This window comes from Osmerus eperlanus, chromosome 14, assembly GCF_963692335.1.
Source record: "Osmerus eperlanus chromosome 14, fOsmEpe2.1, whole genome shotgun sequence".
Lineage (NCBI taxonomy): Eukaryota > Metazoa > Chordata > Actinopteri > Osmeriformes > Osmeridae > Osmerus > Osmerus eperlanus.
Window position 1 is genome coordinate 9,007,521 of NC_085031.1, and position 19,023 is coordinate 9,026,543.

Consider the following 19,023-nt stretch of genomic DNA (forward strand, 5'->3'; position numbering starts at 1 on the left):
ATCAAAACAATTTTGAGCAACAGTATAATGCATTGTCAAATAAAACCACTCATGCAACTTGCATGCTTGTGTCAAACCTCTTGAATTGCAATAAATAGTATTAGTTTGCATGAATTCCATTTTAATGAAAGAAAGTTACGAAGTTTTACTTCATCATTACTTATATGATTTACAATATGATATACAGGTAATATATGATGAAGTATAAAAAGATTGCTACACAACAAAGATAGAAAAAGAGATCAAACCAAAAGCCTAAAGGCTTCAACTTGAGTTTGTAGTTTGCAAGTATGATAGTTTGATATATAACCTATTAGATAACAAATTCAAGTGATGAACGGTGGTCTTCAGAATGATAGCCACATCTTCCATTCTGGGTTTCTTTTGGCTCATGTCCTAGTCTTAGCCTGTTGGGGAACCAGAGGTTATTAACATCACGTTCAATTTAGTGTTCTTAGAATAAGAACATCAACCAACACTTACCAAATGGAAGCTTCAGACAAAGAGCCATGCAAAAGAAACAGATTTTTACCATGAAATAAACACGTGTCACCAAGTATATTTATCACAAATTATGGCATGTATTTTTTAGATTTTACTGAAGTTACTCACCAGCGTTGTTAATCCATATTCAAAAGAAATTTTACGCTTTAAAAGACCAAAAAAAAAGCATTGATTACAGTTGAATTACTTACTTACTAATTAATTAATTAATTAACATGTATTCCGAAGTTTTCAATTCATTACCGTTGCAGTGGGATTGTAGATGAGCTTCAGATAGGGCTGAAACAAAATATGAAGATAAATTCTTAGTGATTCAACCAGCAATATATCCTAACATCATGAAACAAATCATGACAAAAATTATAATGAGTTACCTGAAGATTATAGGAAGGATTTCCAAACTATCACCAGAGAAAAAATATAAACATACATTAATTATCCTCAAAAGAGAAATCTATTTCCCAGTAAGAGAAACTTATGATCATACCAATTGCCTCTGAGGTGCGTTGGGATCAACCTGTGAGACATATCAAAGACACATTATGGTTCCAATATTAGTTTGATTCCTTATGCTTCATTACTGTTATGTTAATATTTCATTGCCACTGATGAAGAGCGTCAAAGCCATACAAAGAGTCTGTTTACTGTAAGAAGACTGACTCATACCATTGGTGGAGGTGGTCTTGTTGTGTCCTGATAGGCAAAGACAAGATGTGTTAGAAAAGTCAAAGAAAGTGTCTTTGCTACACCTTTAATGTGGGTCTTTCTACTGAATGCAACAGTCCCCACGAGCCCCTGTGATGCAGACATCTTTACTATATGTATCAAATGCTTACCATTGGCAGCAGGAAAAGATTTTCCCCCTAAAAAAAGGGAATTATTTACACGTCCATGAACTGTTTGGTTTAGAGATGAACAAACTAGTCGTAACCAGGAGGCAATTCATCACTAACCTCTTTCAGGGGAAGGTCAGACACATTCTGTGAAAATAATGATTGTAATAGAAAAGTTGAATTTAAAAATGTCTTGTTTGAGTTATTGATTAATTTAGCATACAGACAATTTACAGAAACAAACTTAAAGGAACTTAAAACGTTGCTCTTACCTGGAAAGTCACATTATCCACCTGATGAAACAAGAAACAAAAAATGACTGTCAATCCAACCTGACAAAATTAAGATATCACATTTCAGTAAGCTGTGTCTGATGTGGGAAAAATGGCAAACATTGTACTTTACCTTCAGGAAAGGGAAGAACTCCCTATTGCCCTGAACAAAGAAAAACCTCATAAAGAGACGTACATCCACACTCACTCCTTTTAATGTTACAATGTACAGAACGGGACTGCGTGAGTGTCTGAGCAGCCTACCACAATCTCAGGGATCAGGGGCTTCCCTCCAATAAGGATGTTGCCAGCTCCAGGGAATGGAGGCATCGGTCCAGGCTGCCCACAAACACAATCCACATTTCATTTATCGGACGTCTTTTCTATCAGTCTAGTGTGTAGTCAAGGAGCATTGTTGCTGTGTCTTACCCTTCTGTTTCGGTCCCGTGTGTTTGGACGTCGTGCTCCTCCTCTGGGCCCTCCGGGCTTCTCAGGTCGGCCTCGCGGCCCACGCTGGGGCTCCTGGCCAGGGTAGGCCCCCGCGCCCTCAGGCTTGTACCCAAAACCAGGTCCCTGCATAGATGATGTATTATTGCATATTAACTCAATGACGTGTGTGTGTGTGTTAGGAAAGGTTGTTTGTGTTGCTGTACTTACAAACAGAGGTGGAAGGCTGGGTGGTGACGCAAGATCTCCCATAGTTCCCTGCTCCCACCATGGACCCCAATCATCTTTCTAGATCCCAAACGAGATTTAAAGATAGTATATCTATTCCATATGACCCTCTCTACTGTACAGTTATAGATGTTAAAAGACTATCTAGACTACAATGAACTTAGGTTGGTAGTGAGTAGTTGTCACCTACCAGTCTGTCCCCCCTTTCAGGGATTAAAGGGGGTCCTCCAGGCTGTGGGCTGCTGGGAGGCTGGGCGGCTCCATTCCCTGGTCCAGGCTGTGGGCTGCTGGGAGGCTGGGCGGCTCCATTCCCTGGTCCAGGCTGTGGGCTGCTGGGAGGCTGGGCAGCTCCATTCCCTGGTCCAGGCTGTGGGCTGCTGGGAGGCTGGGCGGCTCCATTCCCTGGTCCAGGCTGTGGGCTGCTGGGAGGCTGGGCGGCTCCATTCCCTGGTCCTGCTGTGGGCCTCTCTGGGAGCCAGGGGGGTGTCTCTTTAGGCTACATGACATCAGTGACGTCAGTTAAAATCGGGAATATGTTATTGCAAATATTTTGTCATGGCCACGGTGAGGGAAATCTTCTTACCCATGTTGGATTGCCAGGTTTCCTCACATCCCACCATGGCCATAAAGGTCCTCCGCCCATTGGTTCTTGGCTTTCTTTCCCTCCACCCATTGGTTGACCCCCAAATTGTGGGCGAGCTCCTCCTCTGTCATTGGGCTGTACAGAACACTTGTTCCAGTGACATTTATTTTAAATCAAGCATAATTGATGAATGAATGGATCATAATAATTTCTGTCTAATATTTTTAATTCCTAATTTACGATCATCTAAAACGTACCCTCTTCGGGAGCATGTTAGTGTTTTCAGGAGGCCCACCAAAGGGGGATGATGGAGGACTTCCTCGTTGCCACTGCTTCCATGGATCAGGCTGAGGAAGATTAATACAATCACAAAAGTTTTACATCATCAAGCACCTAAATTAATCCAACAATTATTTTTTTTACAGTTTGGGAATATGTAGAATGTGTACTCACTCGTGCGGCTACTGCTGAGAAGAATAAAGCCACAACAAAAAGGTTGACCATCACTCCAGATTAACCTGTAGTGTCACTGTGCTGCTCCTACCTGTGCCCTGACAATGTCTCTGTACTCCCGGTTGTGTGTGGGCACTTTTATTTGAAAGCGAGTGTTGTGAAATCCCTATCGTTTTGGATTACTCCTGTGGGATGTACGTGTGCAATAATGTCTACAATTTCACATAGTGATTCCAGAGGATAGGATTCAATTGACCTTGAGCTCAGAATTCAGTCGCTAGTCCAGACTTTGGGATTGGCTTTGCCACGAAGGTATGTGACAGAGGAAAGAAAGATACAAATGACATCTACAAAACTTACTTTTTGTAGATGTCATAATTTTTTTACATTTTCAAACACAAAGGCATGTGGATGACCTTACACAATCTGTATCTTGTCTGAAAACATGATTCAATAAGAGACAGAACTGGAATAACAGAATGAAGGAAACAATCATTTTTCTTAGCACTTGATTATCAGATTAAGTGGGTTTGTGTTTCCAAAACAACCAGATTAACATGATTAGAATAAACGGCCCAGTCCCAAACCACAATGAAACTGACATCCATTTTAATCCTGGATTACCACTCCTCTCCTATTTCAGAATATGGGGCTTTGTTTTCACAACCTTTTTATCTGGTGTGACATATGATGACATTGGTGAGGCTCTTTAAAAGAACCCACAAGATGGATCTACATCCATTGTTTTCTCTCATCTTTAAACCTGAACATCTGTCAAGATTTGTGAGATTTAAAGGTAATTTACCATATATGTACTTGCATTTCTATGTGTGTCTGTTTAGGATTGTTCACAGTACTAATCTAATATGTTCAACCTAAAATGTGGAGTATGGTTTAACTGTTTCTGTGTTCTCTATAGGACTTACATCCAGTACAATGATGAAGACTGCAGTTATTCTGTCATGTGTTCTGGGGCTGGCACTGACTCTGCCTGTGAGTTTGACAATGTCAAGGACATTTTGTTCTACTTCTCAGTCTTTTGCATTTCGTGAGTTGACAGCCTTGTCTGTTTTTCCAGGCGGAGGTGAAGCACCAACGAGTGGCTCGCTCTGACTCTGATTCTCACTCCAACTCCAACTCTGATGAGGTTTGCTTGCCTTAATTAGGCACTATAGTTATGCTCAAGTGAACCCAACTCATAATTATCAGAATTAAACACTCTTTTTATTTATACAGGCTGGTTTCAATTTGCCGCCTCAGCTGACAAAAGATCAGTTTCTTCAACTGATCCTTAGCTTCCTCACACCACCTGCCCCACCTGCCCCAGCCTTAACTCCTGCCCCAGCCTCAACATCTGCCCCAGCCCCAGCCTTAACTCCTGCCCCAGCCTCAACATCTGCCCCAGCCCCAGCCTCAACTCCTGCCCCAGCCTCAACATCTGCCCCAGCCCCAGCCTCAACTCCTGCCCCAGCCTCAACACCTGCCCCAGCCCCAGCCTCTACACCTGCCCCAGCCCCAGCCTCAACTCCAGCCCCAGCCTCAACACCTGCCCCTGTGGGTCAATAAGGAAGTGTTTGGTTGATTTGATTGTCTCAGTCCTTGATCCTGACATTGAATATGAATTGTGTATCATCATATTGAATTCCTGGCAAAGTCAATTTGGGAACAGAATAAATTAAAATGTAGTAAATTCTAAATACTGAATATTGTTCCGTTTTCTCACTGAAAAGACTGACACCGTTTTAGAAAATCTTATGAGAAAGGAGAACAAATTAATGGCACAACTTAAAGCTAATACTATAAGCATGGAATGTTGTGCTTGAATACAGTCTGCTTAGTAGCCCATGTAAGAACACAAGTCTTTTCAAAATGCAAGATGTATGTATGAATCACTGACCCTTTCAAAATGGCTTGACTAGATCTACAGGTTTCTTAACATCTGATGAGACACAAGGCTTTGTGGGAGGACTGTAGATTTACAGGTTTTGGAAATAAACCATTCAAATCTCAATGTCATAACATAATTTTTTTTACCTTGTTTTTGGGGGGGGGGGGGGGGGACAAATGACCACAACAGTTTTGAGATCTGATTGGTTGATTGTGTATGGTGGCGGTCTTTATAAAGCCCATACTGGAGCTTCAGAAGTCACTACCACATTTTGCTTGCTCCAATACAATTACACATTTTTGCATCTTCTCTTCAACAGGTATGTATATTATACATGAGGCGACATCAAGGGTACCAGTGTCAGTTTAGTGTCATTGTCAGCAAAAAAATGCTGTAATTTCTTTCTGTTCTTTAAAAGGATTCAAGAGAGTCATGAAACTGTTGTTCCTGGTTATGTGCTCCATTGGACTGTGTTCCTCCCTTCCGGTAAGCTCTGTGTTAAAACAGTTGATGCGACAGACACAGGTTGTGATATGTGATAGGCTCGACCTGTTTAAATAATTGTATTTATATAATTGTTGAATTGCTTCTTTTTGAAGGTATCCAAGGAGGTCCATGATAGAGAGGAACGCTCTTCAAGTGATAGTGATGAGGTTAGTGTTTATCAAGAACCCTCATCATTAATGTTACATACACATACAATACAAGTCATATACGCCTGCGCTTTACTTCTCTCTCTCTCTCTCTCTCTCTCTCTCTCTCTCTCTCTCTCTCTCTCTCTCTCTCTCCTCCCTCTTTCTCTGTATGTGTTTCAGATGTATCGAGGTTTTGGAGGGTTCAATCCCTACCAGTTCCAGCCTCAGTTCCCATTCTACCCGTACGCCCAGCCTCAGCCCACTCAGAACAACAACAATGCCCTCCTGACTCTCCTACCCTTCCTGCTGGCCAGTCTGGCCACTCCTGCGGCTGCTCCTGCCCCTGCCCCTGCCCCTGCCCCAGCCCCTGCCCCTGCCCCAGCCCCTGCCCCAGCCCCTGCCCCAGCCCCTGCCCCAGGGAAGTAAGATGGACTTCACCAGAAGACGGTGCAGCAAAGTCTTTGACTTTTAAAAATCCCGGATGTAAATTAATGCTCTTGAATTAGTCTTCAATAAATCAAACAATGAAAAAAAAACTTTCTGGAGTTTTGTTTTGCTGTGTTGTCAGTGCTTCTGAAAGTTGGGAGTCTATTTCTCTAAATTGCTGGAGGCCAACATGAAACCCTGTGTGGACAGTTATAGTTCCTGGCATTGCTTCAGTAGAGGGTTCTGGAGTCAGCTGGAGTCAGTCACTAGGTGTTCTTGATTTGTTTATTAGGTGTGTTCTGTTAAGCTGACAAGGTTGGCCTGTTTTCATTGACTATAATAGGTCAAAGTCAAAAGTAAGGCTCTGTAAAGAGTGGTGAGAACGGCCGAGGACATCATTGGCTATGGGCTTCCCATCCAATTGGACACCTACCACCTGCAATGCCAGAGGAAAACCCACAAAATCACTGCAGCCAGACCACAAACCTTTCCAATTAACGTCTGACAGATGGATTATAAGCATCAGTGCTTGTACTTCCAAACACAGACAGCTTCTACCTCCAGACAATTAGGCTACTCTGCACTAGCCATTTAGACATCCATAATGTGAATTATGTTTGCACCAACTGCGTTACTAAATGCAGCTTCATCTCAAGCATTTATTTGTCCAGATAACACTGCCACTCTGTATTTGATGAATAAAATACTTAGACTTTTCGTTGATAGCTGTGTAGAAGTGTATCTTGCTAATGGTTAAATTATTGTTTTCAGACCAACACTTGGTACAGGCACAGGAATCGGAAGTTGGGTAAGTGTTAGATGATTTATCTGTGCTGGGCCTGGTGGTACCCCATTAATTGTGAAACTACTGTGGGTTTATGTGTGTGTTACTTGTCAAAATGTATAAAATTGTAAGAACAAAATTGTTGGTACGTGAATATAGGTGGTGGGTATCACTAGTCTCTTAGTTTGTGTGAATTGAAACAGTTAGTTGGAGCTGTGAGTGTGAATCCACAAGGTGAACTGACGACTTTAGCAGAAAATGTTAACTGGTGAATGCAGTGTAGTTATGTGCAAGCCTGGCTAGTTACTCACTTCTGCCTGAACACACAAAGAGAAACCAGTTTTCTACATCCCAGCCTCTGTCAAAATCTAACCAAACTTCAAAGCCTGATGAACACTTGAGGAAGTGATTCATTCTGAGATCCCAACAATAAGAGCAGAGACGGTAGTATTTGCCTAAATATGGTCATGCACATCCCTAGTCCTCAATAGCTCAAACTACCCCACCTCAGCAAGCATAACATCTCTTAATTCTTATTTGGATAGATAGTATTTATAACATGTTTAAGGTAAATAATGAGGAAAGTCTTAGATGGGTGACCTGTCACATTGTGAAGAAATGTTATCTAGCACACATATCCAAAACAATGTACCGTTTATGGAGACAAAACCCATATATCACCCATGTTGTGGGATTATGGTATCCAAAACTAATGAGCATGCCTGTTTGGCAATGCCAATCTAGCATGTCCAACCCAGACAACAAACAGTACAACACCCTTCCTTACAACACATTCGGTAAGCTTAATTAACGAGAGCAGTGATTGGCTGAAAGGTTGTATATATTGTGCTTGCTGGTTGTTCTTTCCATCAGCTCATACACAAGAGACAACAAGAAAACTTGTATTCAAGATACTCACAGAGACCCTGAGATACACCAAGGTAAAAACAGAAGAGTGTTTAGGTTCAGGATTACTGTTCCTGGTCAAATGAAACACTTACAAATGACTGTGGATTAAAGATGATTATGATTGTTCATTTTTCCTATTTGGTGTTTTAGATGCAGATGTTTGGAATGAAGCTTGCAGTTGTTCTTGGATGCTTGATGCTTCTCACTTCAGCGTTGGTAGGAGTCAGACAGTTGGCTGAGGCCAACGTACACATGTCATTGGGATCTGTACTTCTCTACAAATGACTAAAGCGTGTCTTTTTTAGGCTGAACCTGACCATGTCATCGAGAAGCGTTCTTCATCTTCAAGCGAAGAAGTGAGTCTAACTCTAGTCTGAGTGCATAAAAACCAAGAACACCATGTCATTATCTGAATATCTTTAGCAGAGTATCTTTATCAATATATGATGCCATAGCATGAATCTCCAAAATTGTTGAAAGTGTTCATCTGAGATCACAGAAAGTGTCTGCATGTTGTTGACAGCCTTTTCTTCTTGCCTTTTTTCCTTTACAGGACAGGAATGGCAGGCGGAATGGCAGGCCAAATGACACGCCAAATTTCCTCCAGTACTACAACTACTTCTTGTTCCTCCAGAGACTTGGTCTGGTTCCTCCCCCTGCCCCTGCCCCAGCTCCTGCCCCAGCTCCTGCCCCTGCCCCAGCTCCTGCCCCAGCTCCAGCTCCTGCCCCAGCTCCTGCCCCAGCTCCAGCCCCAGCCCCAGCTCCAGGACGCTAGAGCATTAATCACAGACAGGAGTCAACAATGTCTTTTCTGACTGATCTATGCAATAACCTGTCTGCTGGGATGATGTTGGTTTACACAATATGCAATAAAGACAATTGGAAATAGCACATATGGCTTCATGACTTCATTGTTTGATAGGACCTTCTTGGTGTGATACATGCTTTGTGTGGGTAACAACAAGTACAGAAAGTATTGTGTGTGTGGTAGTGTGTGTTTATGTGTGTGGCAAGTAGTGTACTTGTCAGTAAGAGAAACAGAACACCATATGAAAAGAATCAAGTGTTGAGATTCACTATATGTGATGCCTTCAGTAAGACGTCAATAATCAGAGAAGTGAACCGAGTGGGGTAGAACCCTCATCACCCCTCCTACTGTAGTAACAGCTGTTTGTTTGCAGGGCGTGTTAACAAGGTTGGTTGCTGGTGGACACTCAAAGCGGTGTGGAAAATGATCCATTTCAACATGTCTTTAAGTCCTTATGATGAGAACATGGGTGTAGTTGGTGCAGTAACAAACACAACACAGTTGTTTTGAAAGTTGTTCTCCTCGAAGCCCATGCTGAAGCAACAGGTGCCAAATCTAGAATTAGCTAGGTTCCTTAGACTACATGCATTGATTTTTAACTGCATATTTCTCTGAAATATTCAAAACATGTCCACATTCTTTTTGCAAGACCTTTGAGAAAAGGCTGAATAATGAGCTGGCTGTTTTTGCCACAGGTAAGGGGTAGATCTAATAAGTTATAAATATTTTACTTTGATACGTTAAGTTGTATTTTATATGCATGCTTAATTCTTATAATTTAGTTTGTACATGTGGCTGAAGGACGTTTTTTGAGGATGTGTGTGTGTGTGTGCGTGCGTGTGCGTACATGTGTTTGCGTGGGCATGTGTGTTGTGTGAATGAGTCTCTGCTTCTTTGTCTTTCTGTCTCAACATTTCAAATGTCTGTAACAATGAGTCATATTAGTGAGGAAATAATTGTTTTTTAATCCTAATTGGTTTATTAATTATTCAAGGGTTGGCTTGAGACATCTGAGAAAAAGAGAGTTGGAAGTTTAGATGTGAACACAGAGGAGTAACTACCTGTTTAATCATACATGGAATTTCCCTGAAGAACCTGCCAGATTCAAGTCCTCAAGGTAAGTTAGCTCCCATTTATAAACTGTCCTTTTTATTGATCAACTATTTACAGAAAAAACATGTTATATTTTTGTGTATTAATGAAATCTTTTTGTAATCTTTTTTCAGTACATCATGAACTTTGTTTATCTGTTCATTCTCATCTTTGGAATTTTCCCTGAAACTGTAAGTGTAGTATAATAACATTATTCATGTATATAAATCAATATTTAGTGAAAGCTTTACTTGAATAAAAATTAAGTAGGCTGATGCATGTAAAATGTAAAACCAAATGACTTTAGTATAAATGTATCAATACTTTTTTGTAGAACTGTGGTCGTCACTATCATAGAAGCTACTCTGACAGCGATGAGGTAAGAAAATGTATTTAAAATATAACTTTACTCGTCTATCAACTATTTGCAATACTAATGTCAACATATTTTAAACATATCTGTCTTGTGTTGTAGAGACGTAACATCTACCCAATCCCAACATTCCGCTGGTATCGCCCAATACCGGTGCATCCCCGCTTTCCCTTCCCTCTGTGGCCTCTATATCCTTGGCTGCTGCCCCAACCGGCCCCAGCCCCGGCCCCAGCCCCAGCCCCGGCCCCAGCTCCGGCCCCAGTCCCGACCCCGGCCCCAGCCCCAGGACCCGCTACCCCACCCCCTGGTACCACCCCCAAACGAGGAGACAATGGCTAGACCTTCTCAGTGGTACCTGCACATGTCTATGAATCCTTTTTCTTAAACATCTCTTGTTTTAAATGTCTTCAGTACAATGTCTTATCCTCTGTTAACAATGAACCAGGGCAGCAAAGCTCTTCTCAACATGTCCATTTATTTCCACATTAAATAGATCTATCTGCATTTTGACTGGCTTTTTATATGATTTGTGCTCTATTTCTGTTTTATCAGAAGATAAATTCATTGTATTAAGAATTGTGTTGCTTATTTTAATATTATTTCCGATTGTGTTTAGTCTTTATCTTATTTACACAATGTTGTTCTGGTCATGTTGAAGAATTAGAATCCAAGATTCGAATTGAGAAGGTGGCATGAAGGCGTGTCCCAGGATGAGTCATGAAGCATTTATGATCTTGATGTTTGCATGTGTGTCTCATTGTGTTTGTGTATGGATTTTGGGTTATTTTTTTCAGTGTGTGGGAGAGTGCTGAGGACAGCCAATGGCACAGATATAAATTATAGGATTAGCTCAGATTATGACATACCTAGGTGCTGCTGGTGTAATACTAGGCCTGTGAGGAAAGCACCCCAGTCACCAAGGCCAGTTAAGTGTCTAAGCCTGCACTCCAACCACACCACTCCTTATTGATGGATGGAGATACAAGCTGGGACACTTGAAAACTGTATATTAGTTGGAACTACAAATCCTAACATCCTAGAACACCCAAATCCTAGATTACAAATCCTAGAAGCACATCGGCCCATGTCTGCATTTATAAATACTGGACTTCTAATGTTAGTTATGGTTTGGTAAGATTATTACCTCACCATAACACAAGATTCTTCTACTGATTTTATTGATCTAAGTGTAATTTATTCTTTTAACACCATTGTGGTTGACTCTAATTACGGATGATGCATGGACCTCAGACTATGATGTAAAGAAAAATTATTGTCAGTGGCTTTTGTATGTTTGCTTGTGTGCCTTTTCAGACATTACAGCACTAGAACTAAATGAAGACCTCTCAATTACATCAAATCAGTGCTTGGTCTGTGGCCATTAGCTCATAGACCACTTCAGGTACTTCAAGAAAGGAAATTATGTTGGTCTGACGTGATTGGTTGGTTCGTTCCATGGACAGTGCATAAGTTCCAGATCTCTGGTGTATTCTCTCACTTTTTCTCTCATATAAGTACTTGTTTTTACCCCTTTCTTCTTTGAAAATTCAAAAACACCGTTTTTAAGATGATTAGACTGGCAATACTGGCATATATTGTCACCACTGTAACTGCAGTACCAGTAAGTATCTTCTGTTTGTATTTTAGACAGACATGTTATCGCACAACTTATATCTTGGAAATGACAATTCATCTTGTTTTTTGTCTATTGTTTATACTTTTTTACTCAGTTCAGTGCGGAGCTCTAACCCCACGTTTCTTCCATGCACGTGTTCATCTGGCCCAGGTCACTGGAGGCCCAGTTCTTTCACAGCCTAAACAAAGAGGAGACCTACCGGCCCAAAAAGACCCATCTGTGCAAACCTCTGCCACAAAACCTGGGCCTCAAGTAGTGGTTCAGATCCATCCCAGTGTGCAGCAACCCCAGCCTATACTACCTCAGCAACAGGATGCCCAGGGTGGGGGTCAGTTCCTGTTTCCCTTTCAGCCCCACGCTTGGGGACCACAACTGATGATTCCTTTCCACCCCAACACTCAGAGTCCTGCTCAGCCTGGACCTCTGCCTCAGCAACCTCAGGTGAGACACACAGGCTTGACTTAGTCATTCATGAGAAAGATGATATTGTGTTTGATAAAAAAAAAAGGATTGTTTGAGCGTTATAGAAATAGCATTGTGTTTACTCATTCTTTTACAGTATGTTTTTCCCTATGGATACTTCCCTGCGTTTTCACCACAGCAAGGGAATCAGATGGTAAGATAAAGCTGTATGTGTGGTCTGATTGTGTACGTGTTACTGTAAAGGTACAGTTTCTTGATAGTGCAATAATTTGTGAAATATCTGTTGGTTTTCATCCAAAACCAAACATAATTAAGTTGAAACGTTTGGCCCTGAAGCAGTCTTTGTTCATTTGCCACATCTACTGTAGGGATTTTTTTTTTCTGAAGTTCCGCTGTCAAAATATTTATCTTATTTATCAAACCAAAACTGCCTGTATCTGTCCTTCAGTCTTCTCCTCCCAGGCTTTTGATTTGTTGGGTAAACCTCTGACATCAAAATGAACCCTTTAACTCGATCAGATAGAGCTTGAGTTATGACTCCAGGAGGCTGCAATATTCAAAGAAGACTGTTGATTTATAACCAGGAAAAGAGATTTATTGACAATATATTGTATACTGTAATAGATTTTTTCCCTGACGTGTCATCAAGTTCATTTCAGCAGAATGGTCTCTAAACAATCTTTTGTCTAGAACAGCTACACAAACATAATTTTAGATTTCTAATTCTGTTACTGTAGATTTCACTTACAAGTGCAGGAAATAGTTTATATAAAATATAATGTATTATAAATTAGTCATGAAAAGTCATAGAAATTATAAATAATTTAAAAATAGATATATTATATTATAAATAGTAATGTAAATTAAGAAATATGAATGAATATACCGTTTGAATTTAATGTGACTTGTTTGCTCGTCTTCAGTTCTCCCCCTATGGAATGCCAGTGTTTTTCCAGCCACCCGTCTACCCACACTTCCCTGCTCCATCCGGCCCAGTAGAAACAGTCATGCCTCCCTCCCAACCTGAAGCACCAGCCCAGAATCCCCTGCCCGAGGAGCAGCCACAGCAGGTACCAGAGCAGGCCTGACCCTGCAGCTGCGTTTGGTTCCTCCTGTTTGTTCAAGAAGCAGGTCATGCTTTTAGATAGTATCTGTAAGATGAGGTGTTGAAAGGTATATTTTCTGTACCCACAGACTCCTCAATTTTTCTGGATTCCACAATCAAGGGTAAAACAATAATATAATATTATTGATATTATTTGATCAATATCATGATACTGTACATTCTATGTTTGCAGTTCATTTTGTTTGAACGATGTCACTCAGTGGAATGACTCATTCTTGCGTTTACCTCCTAGGACCCTCTGTTTGGGGGACTGAGCTCTGAGGAACTTGAGGTGAGGCAACCAAGATCTTAATCAAGCCTTGTTAGTAATTGCAAAAAATTCACTGAACTCAATGCACTCATTGACACCCATCTGTGTAAAAGCCAACTGAACACACCCATATTTTCTTTCCCTTGCTTTTCTCTCTCTCTTTCACCCTCTATCTGCCTTGTCTTCACTCTCTATTTATTTCAAAGATGGCAGACAGAATGGGACAGATAGGGTTATTTATGCCCAATATACAAGGGACAAACGTGGCCAAATCTCAGGCCCGGCAGGTGGCCCCAGCCAGTCTGCCTACAGGCACCATGGCCGTTAACCCGGGTCTGCAAAGCTTTAGTTTACCCTCTCCTGCCTTCATACCCACCATGGCAGCCTCACATGGGGGCCTCCCCACCAGACAGGCCACCTATCCTGGGGTAACCATTGGAGAGGTTCCCCTCCCTGGAGCCCTGCCGGACCCTCAGGCTCTACCAGTTGGTCTAGAAGCAGCCATCTTCCCAGCAGTGGTCGAGCCCAACTATCAATCAGTCGAGCCCACCGCCACATATTCAGGCATTTCTCCACCGCTCATTGAATCTGAAGTATACCTCCTCCCTGAGACCACGCCCACTGCGAAGTTTGCCGTGGAGACCAACACAGACCTCTATCCTTGAAGAAAAACATCTGAACAAGTAGATTTGTATGGAAACATAAGGGAATTTGATGTTAAAATATGTGTTGAGTTTTATTAGTGATAGTGTAGTAATTGTAATGAGTATACTGTGTAACATTAGAGAGGTTTTGCTTGATGAAAGTTGTATTTCTTATGTTATTATTAAATGTTATGAATTATAATAAATAAAAAAGAAGATATTCTTCAAGATTACACATTTCTGATAAATGTCTTCTTTCTTGCATCTGTTTGAATGTCTGTGGCCTGAATGATGTACAGCATTCAAAACTTAACAAAAGAAAAACACAATGGCATATGAAAAAGTTGCCCAATCAATCCTCTTGAGGACATGATATGTATGACATGTTGTCTTCAATCAGCCTTCTTTCACCTCATCCCACCCCCCAGGTAGAGCACTTTGAGATTAAGTTCAGATGAAGATGATTGAAGAAGGAGATAACAAAATAAAACCACACATTCCCTTCCTGGTGTGTAAAACCTTTAATTATATGTTTCTCAGAACAAGGTTAATTTCATTGAAAAGAACCTCTATGGAAAATTATGAGGGTGGAGGGTATGTGCACTGCATATTAACCCCCCATGGTTTTGGAATGCAATGTCTCACATAGTAGGTTTATTTCTTGAATATGTCAGTGCTCAGTGAGTCAAAAACATTTAAGGTCGCTATATGTGAAAGGCTTTCAGTTGGTCATTGCTCAAAAATGTTAGGGAGACCACTATTTCAAAATTACCAAACTATGCTAGGTCCTTATGCTCATTAGAGGTCTATCCACGTGTGAAAACAGTTTTTCTCCTCTTGTCCCTAATCATTTATATCATGTCACATCTTGTGCATGTTTACAACAACTGATAGCATTGCTTCCCTCTAGGAGCCATCTAATAAAACACAGGATGAGGGACAGACCATAATTAATCTTTATCTCTATCTTTGGAGATCTTCCCTATTGATACATTTCAGCTGCCAAAGCACATTTTTGCACAATTCAAAGTAAAAGCTTGGCAAGGAACCAAGGCCTGTCAAGCAGCTTTAGAGTGTTCTTTTGTTTCAGAAGAGAATAAAAAGGAGAGGACCTTTCCACTGTCATCACACTCCTCCTCAAGCATCCTGCGATAACCGTGTGCCTCTACACATCCAAAGGTAATGTAGGAGAACTCTCAAAGTTATGTCAATCGCAATCTTAAAACAATGTGTGCTTGGTACATTTGGGAAACTTTGATACAGATTTAAAATATATAATGTCTCTGTTGTGTGTCATGGTACTCCTTCTAAAATTGTATTTTTTGTTTGCAGATTCATTCAAAATGAAATCATTCCTTCTGCTGGCCTTTGTCATTGGGACTGCCATCTGCGTCCCTGTGAGTTCTCAATCCCGATAAAGAATTCAGAAATATTCGGTTTGCATTAATGAACATTGGTTTGATAGGAACAGGCAGTGTGAGGTTGACATTTATTTTTTTCATCTTTCAGCAAATGATGTTCATGGAGTTTGACATGCACCATGCACCTGCCCAGGTAAGAGAGGACTAACACTGGGATATAATGTATAAAGAATGCAGAGTGACTGTCGTGGTGGGGATAATACATATTTTAATTTCCCTAAAATTGCACACCTAAACATTTTATATTCTCACCTCAAAACAGTAGTTACTCCATGACAAGGATCTGTTATTAAGCTTTCTCCAAGAAAACAGAAAGAACAATTTGATACTCTGAAATTCACAGGAAATGATACACTTCAACTAAGTCTATCTGATTGATGTGTGTGATGATATGCCAATGTAAAGAGACAATTTAAAATGTTCTCAATCCCCAGGCCCTCCAAGCTGTTCCTGCTGGAGCAGGACCTGCCAGTCTGGAAGTGGCAAGTCTATAGTCCTCCTGGCTTCTTTCATTGGCTAGAATACAACTCTTTCATTAGCTAGAATACAACTGTCTTCACTTACTGTAAGCCATTTTCAAACCTGGTATGGTAACCCATCATTTATATTTTACAGCTCCTCCCTGTCAATGCTGCCCAACAGCCTGCCCGCGGACCTGTGAGTAACTATGGCAACATACCGTAGAGCCATAAGAAAGTTTCCCTCATCACGACAGAAAGCTTTCAGTGCGACAAAATGTGCATTTAATAATTAGGGCCGAAAGTTTTTCAACATCCATAAATGTGCTGAATTGAAGTTGGTAGTGAAAGCGATGTTTCTGTGGTTGTGTGTGAACGCGTCCTCTGGGTGGTCTTCATCCACAGACTCGTGGGTTTATCAAGCAGGAGATCCCCCAGCCCCTTGGTAGAGAGAGCATTGAGATCGTAAGTTCTGATGTGCTGTGCATGTACAGTATAGGACAGACTATTGGTGTCCTTGGTCACCTGTATGTAATGTGTCTCCTCTCCTCTGCCCTCCCCTCTTCTCTTCTCCCGTCCTCTCCTCTCCTCTAGTTCCACCCCTTCGGTTTCGCCCAGGCTGCCCCTGTTGCCCCTGTTGCCCCTGCAGCCCCTGTTGCCCCTGCAGCCCCTGCTGCTCGAGTAAGACTCTCATTTCTAGTCTCTAACATAGGGTGTCTCCTAGCTAATATACAGCTGATGATATTCATGCAGAAACACTGCACAGTGTTAGTCCAGTTTTTAATGTAAAAGTGTATGGTATGGGACCATTGCTCCTTACAGAAGTGTTGAATGGTTCATTTGTGACGTGTGTCGTTACAGGCTCCCAGACGTAAGTCTGATGATGATGAGGAAGACGATGAATAAAGATGTGAGTCCCGCAGGCACACACACACACACCTGGCATTGAAACCTTTCTGGCTCAGTCAGTGAAATCTTCTTTGTTGTATAATTTTTTTTTTCTTTTTCTGCTGTTCAGATGACAAATGACTGGTGATTGATCAACTGCGCCCCCTATCGAAACAAGACTGGAAATGTGTCCTTCTAATGCTGCTTTTATTTCCATAAAGTAATGCGGTTAATGCAGATATTAAACCAAAGCTAATTAAAATTGTCAAATGGTGCTTAAAACCTGGATTAGCTATTGTATAACCAATGTTTTTTGTATGGCAAGTTTGTTATTGACCTGATCGGTAATAAAACTTTTATCAACTTATCCCTTTGTGTTTGAGTAATATTGTGACAACAAACCCACGCACACAGATAAGCAAATACACACACATACATATATATATACACATAAATATTGTGTGGAAAAAACGTATGTCCTTCTCCACTATAACGGTGTGACCATCAGCTTAGGTACCTTTAAGCCTCAGAGAGACTTTGCTAATATCTCTGTGTCTGAACTGGTCATTTTCATGCCGAGGTGTTAAATTCTCTCTCCAATCAGCTGGTTGTCTAATATTCATAAACCCAGCACCTAAACTGATGGTTGCATTGTTCTTGTGGAGACGGACAGAACTTTCTTCCACAAGCGTCTATGTCTGTACAGTGCTCTCACCATAGTCCACCTAGTCTGTAACGAAACACATTTATGGACTGCAAAGCTGCCGTGAATGAGAAAGCATGAGAAACATTTCCCCAGGGCACTCACCTCTATGTATGCCTTCCTGATTTCTTCTGGGTGAAATTTAATTCTATATATGTGCTCCAGTATGATGCAGAGTAAGGCTGAAATGAGCCTGTGATACACATAATCAGCTGGGCACTGCTATTACTGAGACAGCCTACCTGACCACTGATCATTTACTAAAGCTCAGGACTAGACACCCACACTCAGTCGCAGGGTGGTGCCAATGTAAGGTCAACACCGATTGGCTGAGAATTCAGCCAGAACTATTTAAAAGCCCATGTTTCGGTGGACATAGGAATAGACCTACCGAACCTGTCTTCTTCAGAACCTGTACCAATAGTACTGCAGGTGATGTACTGAAAATAGAACCTAGCTTTTAGAACAAGGCCTTTATTTGAAATGCTTCAGAGATTTTTGAAAAAAAAAAAAAGCTGCACTGTGTTTGGTGACATGATCTTTGCTGATATTTTTTATGTTGATTCATGATGTTGATTAGGTTTCTTGTGATTGTGTCGTAGTGAATCCTGTGACCATGAAGCTGCTCATCCTGTGTATCTGCCTGACCAGCTCCATATCGGCTGTCCCGGTAAGTTTGACAAGATCAATAATACTACTAGCATCATTATAAATGAGTATATACTAACAATAATATTAAAGCCTCTCAACTCATCAACGTATACCATGTTATCAACTTAATATGTTATGTTACATCAACAATGTAATTCATATTTGGGGCCAGATATCCATCAACAGAACCATACGCTGGGGTATCACGGCCGACCTACCTATCAGTCATCACGGAGATGAATGAACACAAATACAAAATTGTTTTTGTTTGACTGTAAACCTTGTGTCTTTTCAGCTTCCCTCTTTCTTTCACTTCATGCCTCACTTTGGGCCCAGACAGGCTGGCCCACCCACACAGGTACGGCAACAGGTACACTTGCTGGAGGTTGTCTAATTCTGTGTTCACATTCAACAGCAGATTCAATCGTTTTAGACCGTCCATCTCAACATGAATCTTTATCCTGTAGTGTTTTTCATATTATTTTAAAAGTTGAATTGTGATAACATCCCTTCTCTCACTCTGCAGGGGACGGATGTCTTTCCAGCAGGCCAGCCCATGCATCCAGACATGAACGGGGCCATCAGCAT

At 41.2% G+C, this 19,023-nt stretch overlaps 5 protein-coding genes and 3 long non-coding RNA genes across 9 annotated transcripts; 7 read left to right on the forward strand and 1 right to left on the reverse strand.

The window, feature by feature from the left end:
* Nucleotides 1-60: 60 nt before the first annotated feature.
* LOC134033888 (basic salivary proline-rich protein 1-like) lies at nt 61-3,439 on the reverse strand. Its single transcript, XM_062478173.1, has 17 exons — nt 3,321-3,439; nt 3,125-3,214; nt 2,868-3,002; nt 2,475-2,780; nt 2,267-2,344; nt 2,039-2,182; nt 1,874-1,948; nt 1,743-1,772; nt 1,610-1,630; nt 1,458-1,484; nt 1,341-1,367; nt 1,171-1,197; nt 992-1,021; nt 879-905; nt 748-783; nt 613-648; nt 61-493 (listed from the first exon to the last, which is right to left on the reverse strand). Exons 1-17 carry the CDS (start codon nt 3,369-3,371, stop codon nt 455-457), a joined length of 1,179 nt encoding a protein of 392 aa, XP_062334157.1. The 5' UTR covers nt 3,372-3,439; the 3' UTR covers nt 61-454.
* Nucleotides 3,440-4,014: 575 nt separating this feature from the next.
* LOC134033293 (BCL-6 corepressor-like protein 1) lies at nt 4,015-5,025 on the forward strand. 2 transcript variants are annotated; one of them, XM_062477393.1, is made up of 5 exons: nt 4,015-4,116; nt 4,240-4,313; nt 4,399-4,467; nt 4,557-4,782; nt 4,867-5,025. In XM_062477393.1, the coding sequence occupies exons 1-5, from the start codon at nt 4,047-4,049 to the stop codon at nt 4,884-4,886; spliced, it is 459 nt and encodes a 152-aa protein (XP_062333377.1). In that variant the 5' UTR covers nt 4,015-4,046; the 3' UTR covers nt 4,887-5,025. The 2 variants fall into 2 exon arrangements, with proteins under 2 accessions (XP_062333377.1, XP_062333376.1); XM_062477392.1 differs by having other exon boundaries at nt 4,557-5,025.
* Nucleotides 5,026-5,472: 447 nt separating this feature from the next.
* LOC134033311 (uncharacterized) lies at nt 5,473-5,852 on the forward strand. Its single transcript, XR_009932113.1, has 3 exons — nt 5,473-5,527; nt 5,627-5,694; nt 5,808-5,852. It is a non-coding gene; the product is annotated as an uncharacterized LOC134033311 (long non-coding RNA).
* A 2,076-nt stretch (nt 5,853-7,928) lies between these two features.
* Nucleotides 7,929-8,853, forward strand: LOC134033299 (STE20/SPS1-related proline-alanine-rich protein kinase-like). The gene is made up of 4 exons (XM_062477402.1): nt 7,929-7,994; nt 8,113-8,178; nt 8,268-8,318; nt 8,516-8,853. Exons 2-4 carry the CDS (start codon nt 8,113-8,115, stop codon nt 8,735-8,737), a joined length of 339 nt encoding a protein of 112 aa, XP_062333386.1. The 5' UTR covers nt 7,929-7,994; the 3' UTR covers nt 8,738-8,853.
* Nucleotides 8,854-9,694: 841 nt separating this feature from the next.
* LOC134033304 (uncharacterized) lies at nt 9,695-10,811 on the forward strand. Its single transcript, XR_009932106.1, has 4 exons — nt 9,695-9,887; nt 9,997-10,053; nt 10,197-10,241; nt 10,338-10,811. It is a non-coding gene; the product is annotated as an uncharacterized LOC134033304 (long non-coding RNA).
* Nucleotides 10,812-11,708: 897 nt separating this feature from the next.
* LOC134033262 (calcium-binding protein P-like) lies at nt 11,709-14,542 on the forward strand. Its single transcript, XM_062477359.1, has 7 exons — nt 11,709-11,856; nt 12,022-12,312; nt 12,431-12,487; nt 13,218-13,364; nt 13,489-13,521; nt 13,653-13,691; nt 13,877-14,542. The coding sequence occupies exons 1-7, from the start codon at nt 11,803-11,805 to the stop codon at nt 14,333-14,335; spliced, it is 1,080 nt and encodes a 359-aa protein (XP_062333343.1). The 5' UTR covers nt 11,709-11,802; the 3' UTR covers nt 14,336-14,542.
* An 892-nt stretch (nt 14,543-15,434) lies between these two features.
* Nucleotides 15,435-17,448, forward strand: scpp7 (secretory calcium-binding phosphoprotein 7). The gene is made up of 9 exons (XM_062477400.1): nt 15,435-15,493; nt 15,647-15,711; nt 15,824-15,868; nt 16,170-16,217; nt 16,351-16,392; nt 16,599-16,658; nt 16,788-16,874; nt 17,055-17,103; nt 17,212-17,448. Exons 2-8 carry the CDS (start codon nt 15,658-15,660, stop codon nt 17,097-17,099), a joined length of 381 nt encoding a protein of 126 aa, XP_062333384.1. The 5' UTR covers nt 15,435-15,493; nt 15,647-15,657; the 3' UTR covers nt 17,100-17,103; nt 17,212-17,448.
* Nucleotides 17,449-18,133: 685 nt separating this feature from the next.
* LOC134033305 (uncharacterized) lies at nt 18,134-18,817 on the forward strand. Its single transcript, XR_009932107.1, has 3 exons — nt 18,134-18,216; nt 18,387-18,454; nt 18,731-18,817. It is a non-coding gene; the product is annotated as an uncharacterized LOC134033305 (long non-coding RNA).
* Nucleotides 18,818-19,023: the final 206 nt, after the last annotated feature.

What these genes read in the sequence shown, in the direction of transcription:
- LOC134033299 (XM_062477402.1), top strand. Translation starts at nt 8,113, where the DNA reads ATGCAGATGTTTGGAATGAAGCTTGCAGTTGTTCTTGGATGCTTGATG. An exon ending in TGCTTCTCACTTCAGCGTTG is followed by an intron (nt 8,179 to 8,267) that starts GTAGGAGTCAGA and finishes TGTCTTTTTTAG; the next exon opens with GCTGAACCTGACCATGTCAT. An exon ending in CTTCATCTTCAAGCGAAGAA is followed by an intron (nt 8,319 to 8,515) that starts GTGAGTCTAACT and finishes TTTCCTTTACAG; the next exon opens with GACAGGAATGGCAGGCGGAA.
- LOC134033262 (XM_062477359.1), top strand. Translation starts at nt 11,803, where the DNA reads ATGATTAGACTGGCAATACTGGCATATATTGTCACCACTGTAACTGCA. An exon ending in CACAGCAAGGGAATCAGATG is followed by an intron (nt 12,488 to 13,217) that starts GTAAGATAAAGC and finishes GCTCGTCTTCAG; the next exon opens with TTCTCCCCCTATGGAATGCC. An exon ending in TCTGGATTCCACAATCAAGG is followed by an intron (nt 13,522 to 13,652) that starts GTAAAACAATAA and finishes TTTACCTCCTAG; the next exon opens with GACCCTCTGTTTGGGGGACT.
- LOC134033888 (XM_062478173.1), bottom strand. Translation starts at nt 3,371, where the DNA reads ATGGTCAACCTTTTTGTTGTGGCTTTATTCTTCTCAGCAGTAGCCGCA. An exon ending in TGGATAATGTGACTTTCCAG is followed by an intron (nt 1,485 to 1,609) that starts GTAAGAGCAACG and finishes TTATTTTCACAG; the next exon opens with AATGTGTCTGACCTTCCCCT. An exon ending in TCTACAATCCCACTGCAACG is followed by an intron (nt 649 to 747) that starts GTAATGAATTGA and finishes GGTCTTTTAAAG; the next exon opens with CGTAAAATTTCTTTTGAATA.
- scpp7 (XM_062477400.1), top strand. Translation starts at nt 15,658, where the DNA reads ATGAAATCATTCCTTCTGCTGGCCTTTGTCATTGGGACTGCCATCTGC. An exon ending in GGACTGCCATCTGCGTCCCT is followed by an intron (nt 15,712 to 15,823) that starts GTGAGTTCTCAA and finishes TTCATCTTTCAG; the next exon opens with CAAATGATGTTCATGGAGTT. An exon ending in GACCTGCCAGTCTGGAAGTG is followed by an intron (nt 16,218 to 16,350) that starts GCAAGTCTATAG and finishes TATATTTTACAG; the next exon opens with CTCCTCCCTGTCAATGCTGC.
- LOC134033293 (XM_062477392.1), top strand. Translation starts at nt 4,047, where the DNA reads ATGGATCTACATCCATTGTTTTCTCTCATCTTTAAACCTGAACATCTG. An exon ending in GGCTGGCACTGACTCTGCCT is followed by an intron (nt 4,314 to 4,398) that starts GTGAGTTTGACA and finishes CTGTTTTTCCAG; the next exon opens with GCGGAGGTGAAGCACCAACG. An exon ending in CCAACTCCAACTCTGATGAG is followed by an intron (nt 4,468 to 4,556) that starts GTTTGCTTGCCT and finishes TTATTTATACAG; the next exon opens with GCTGGTTTCAATTTGCCGCC.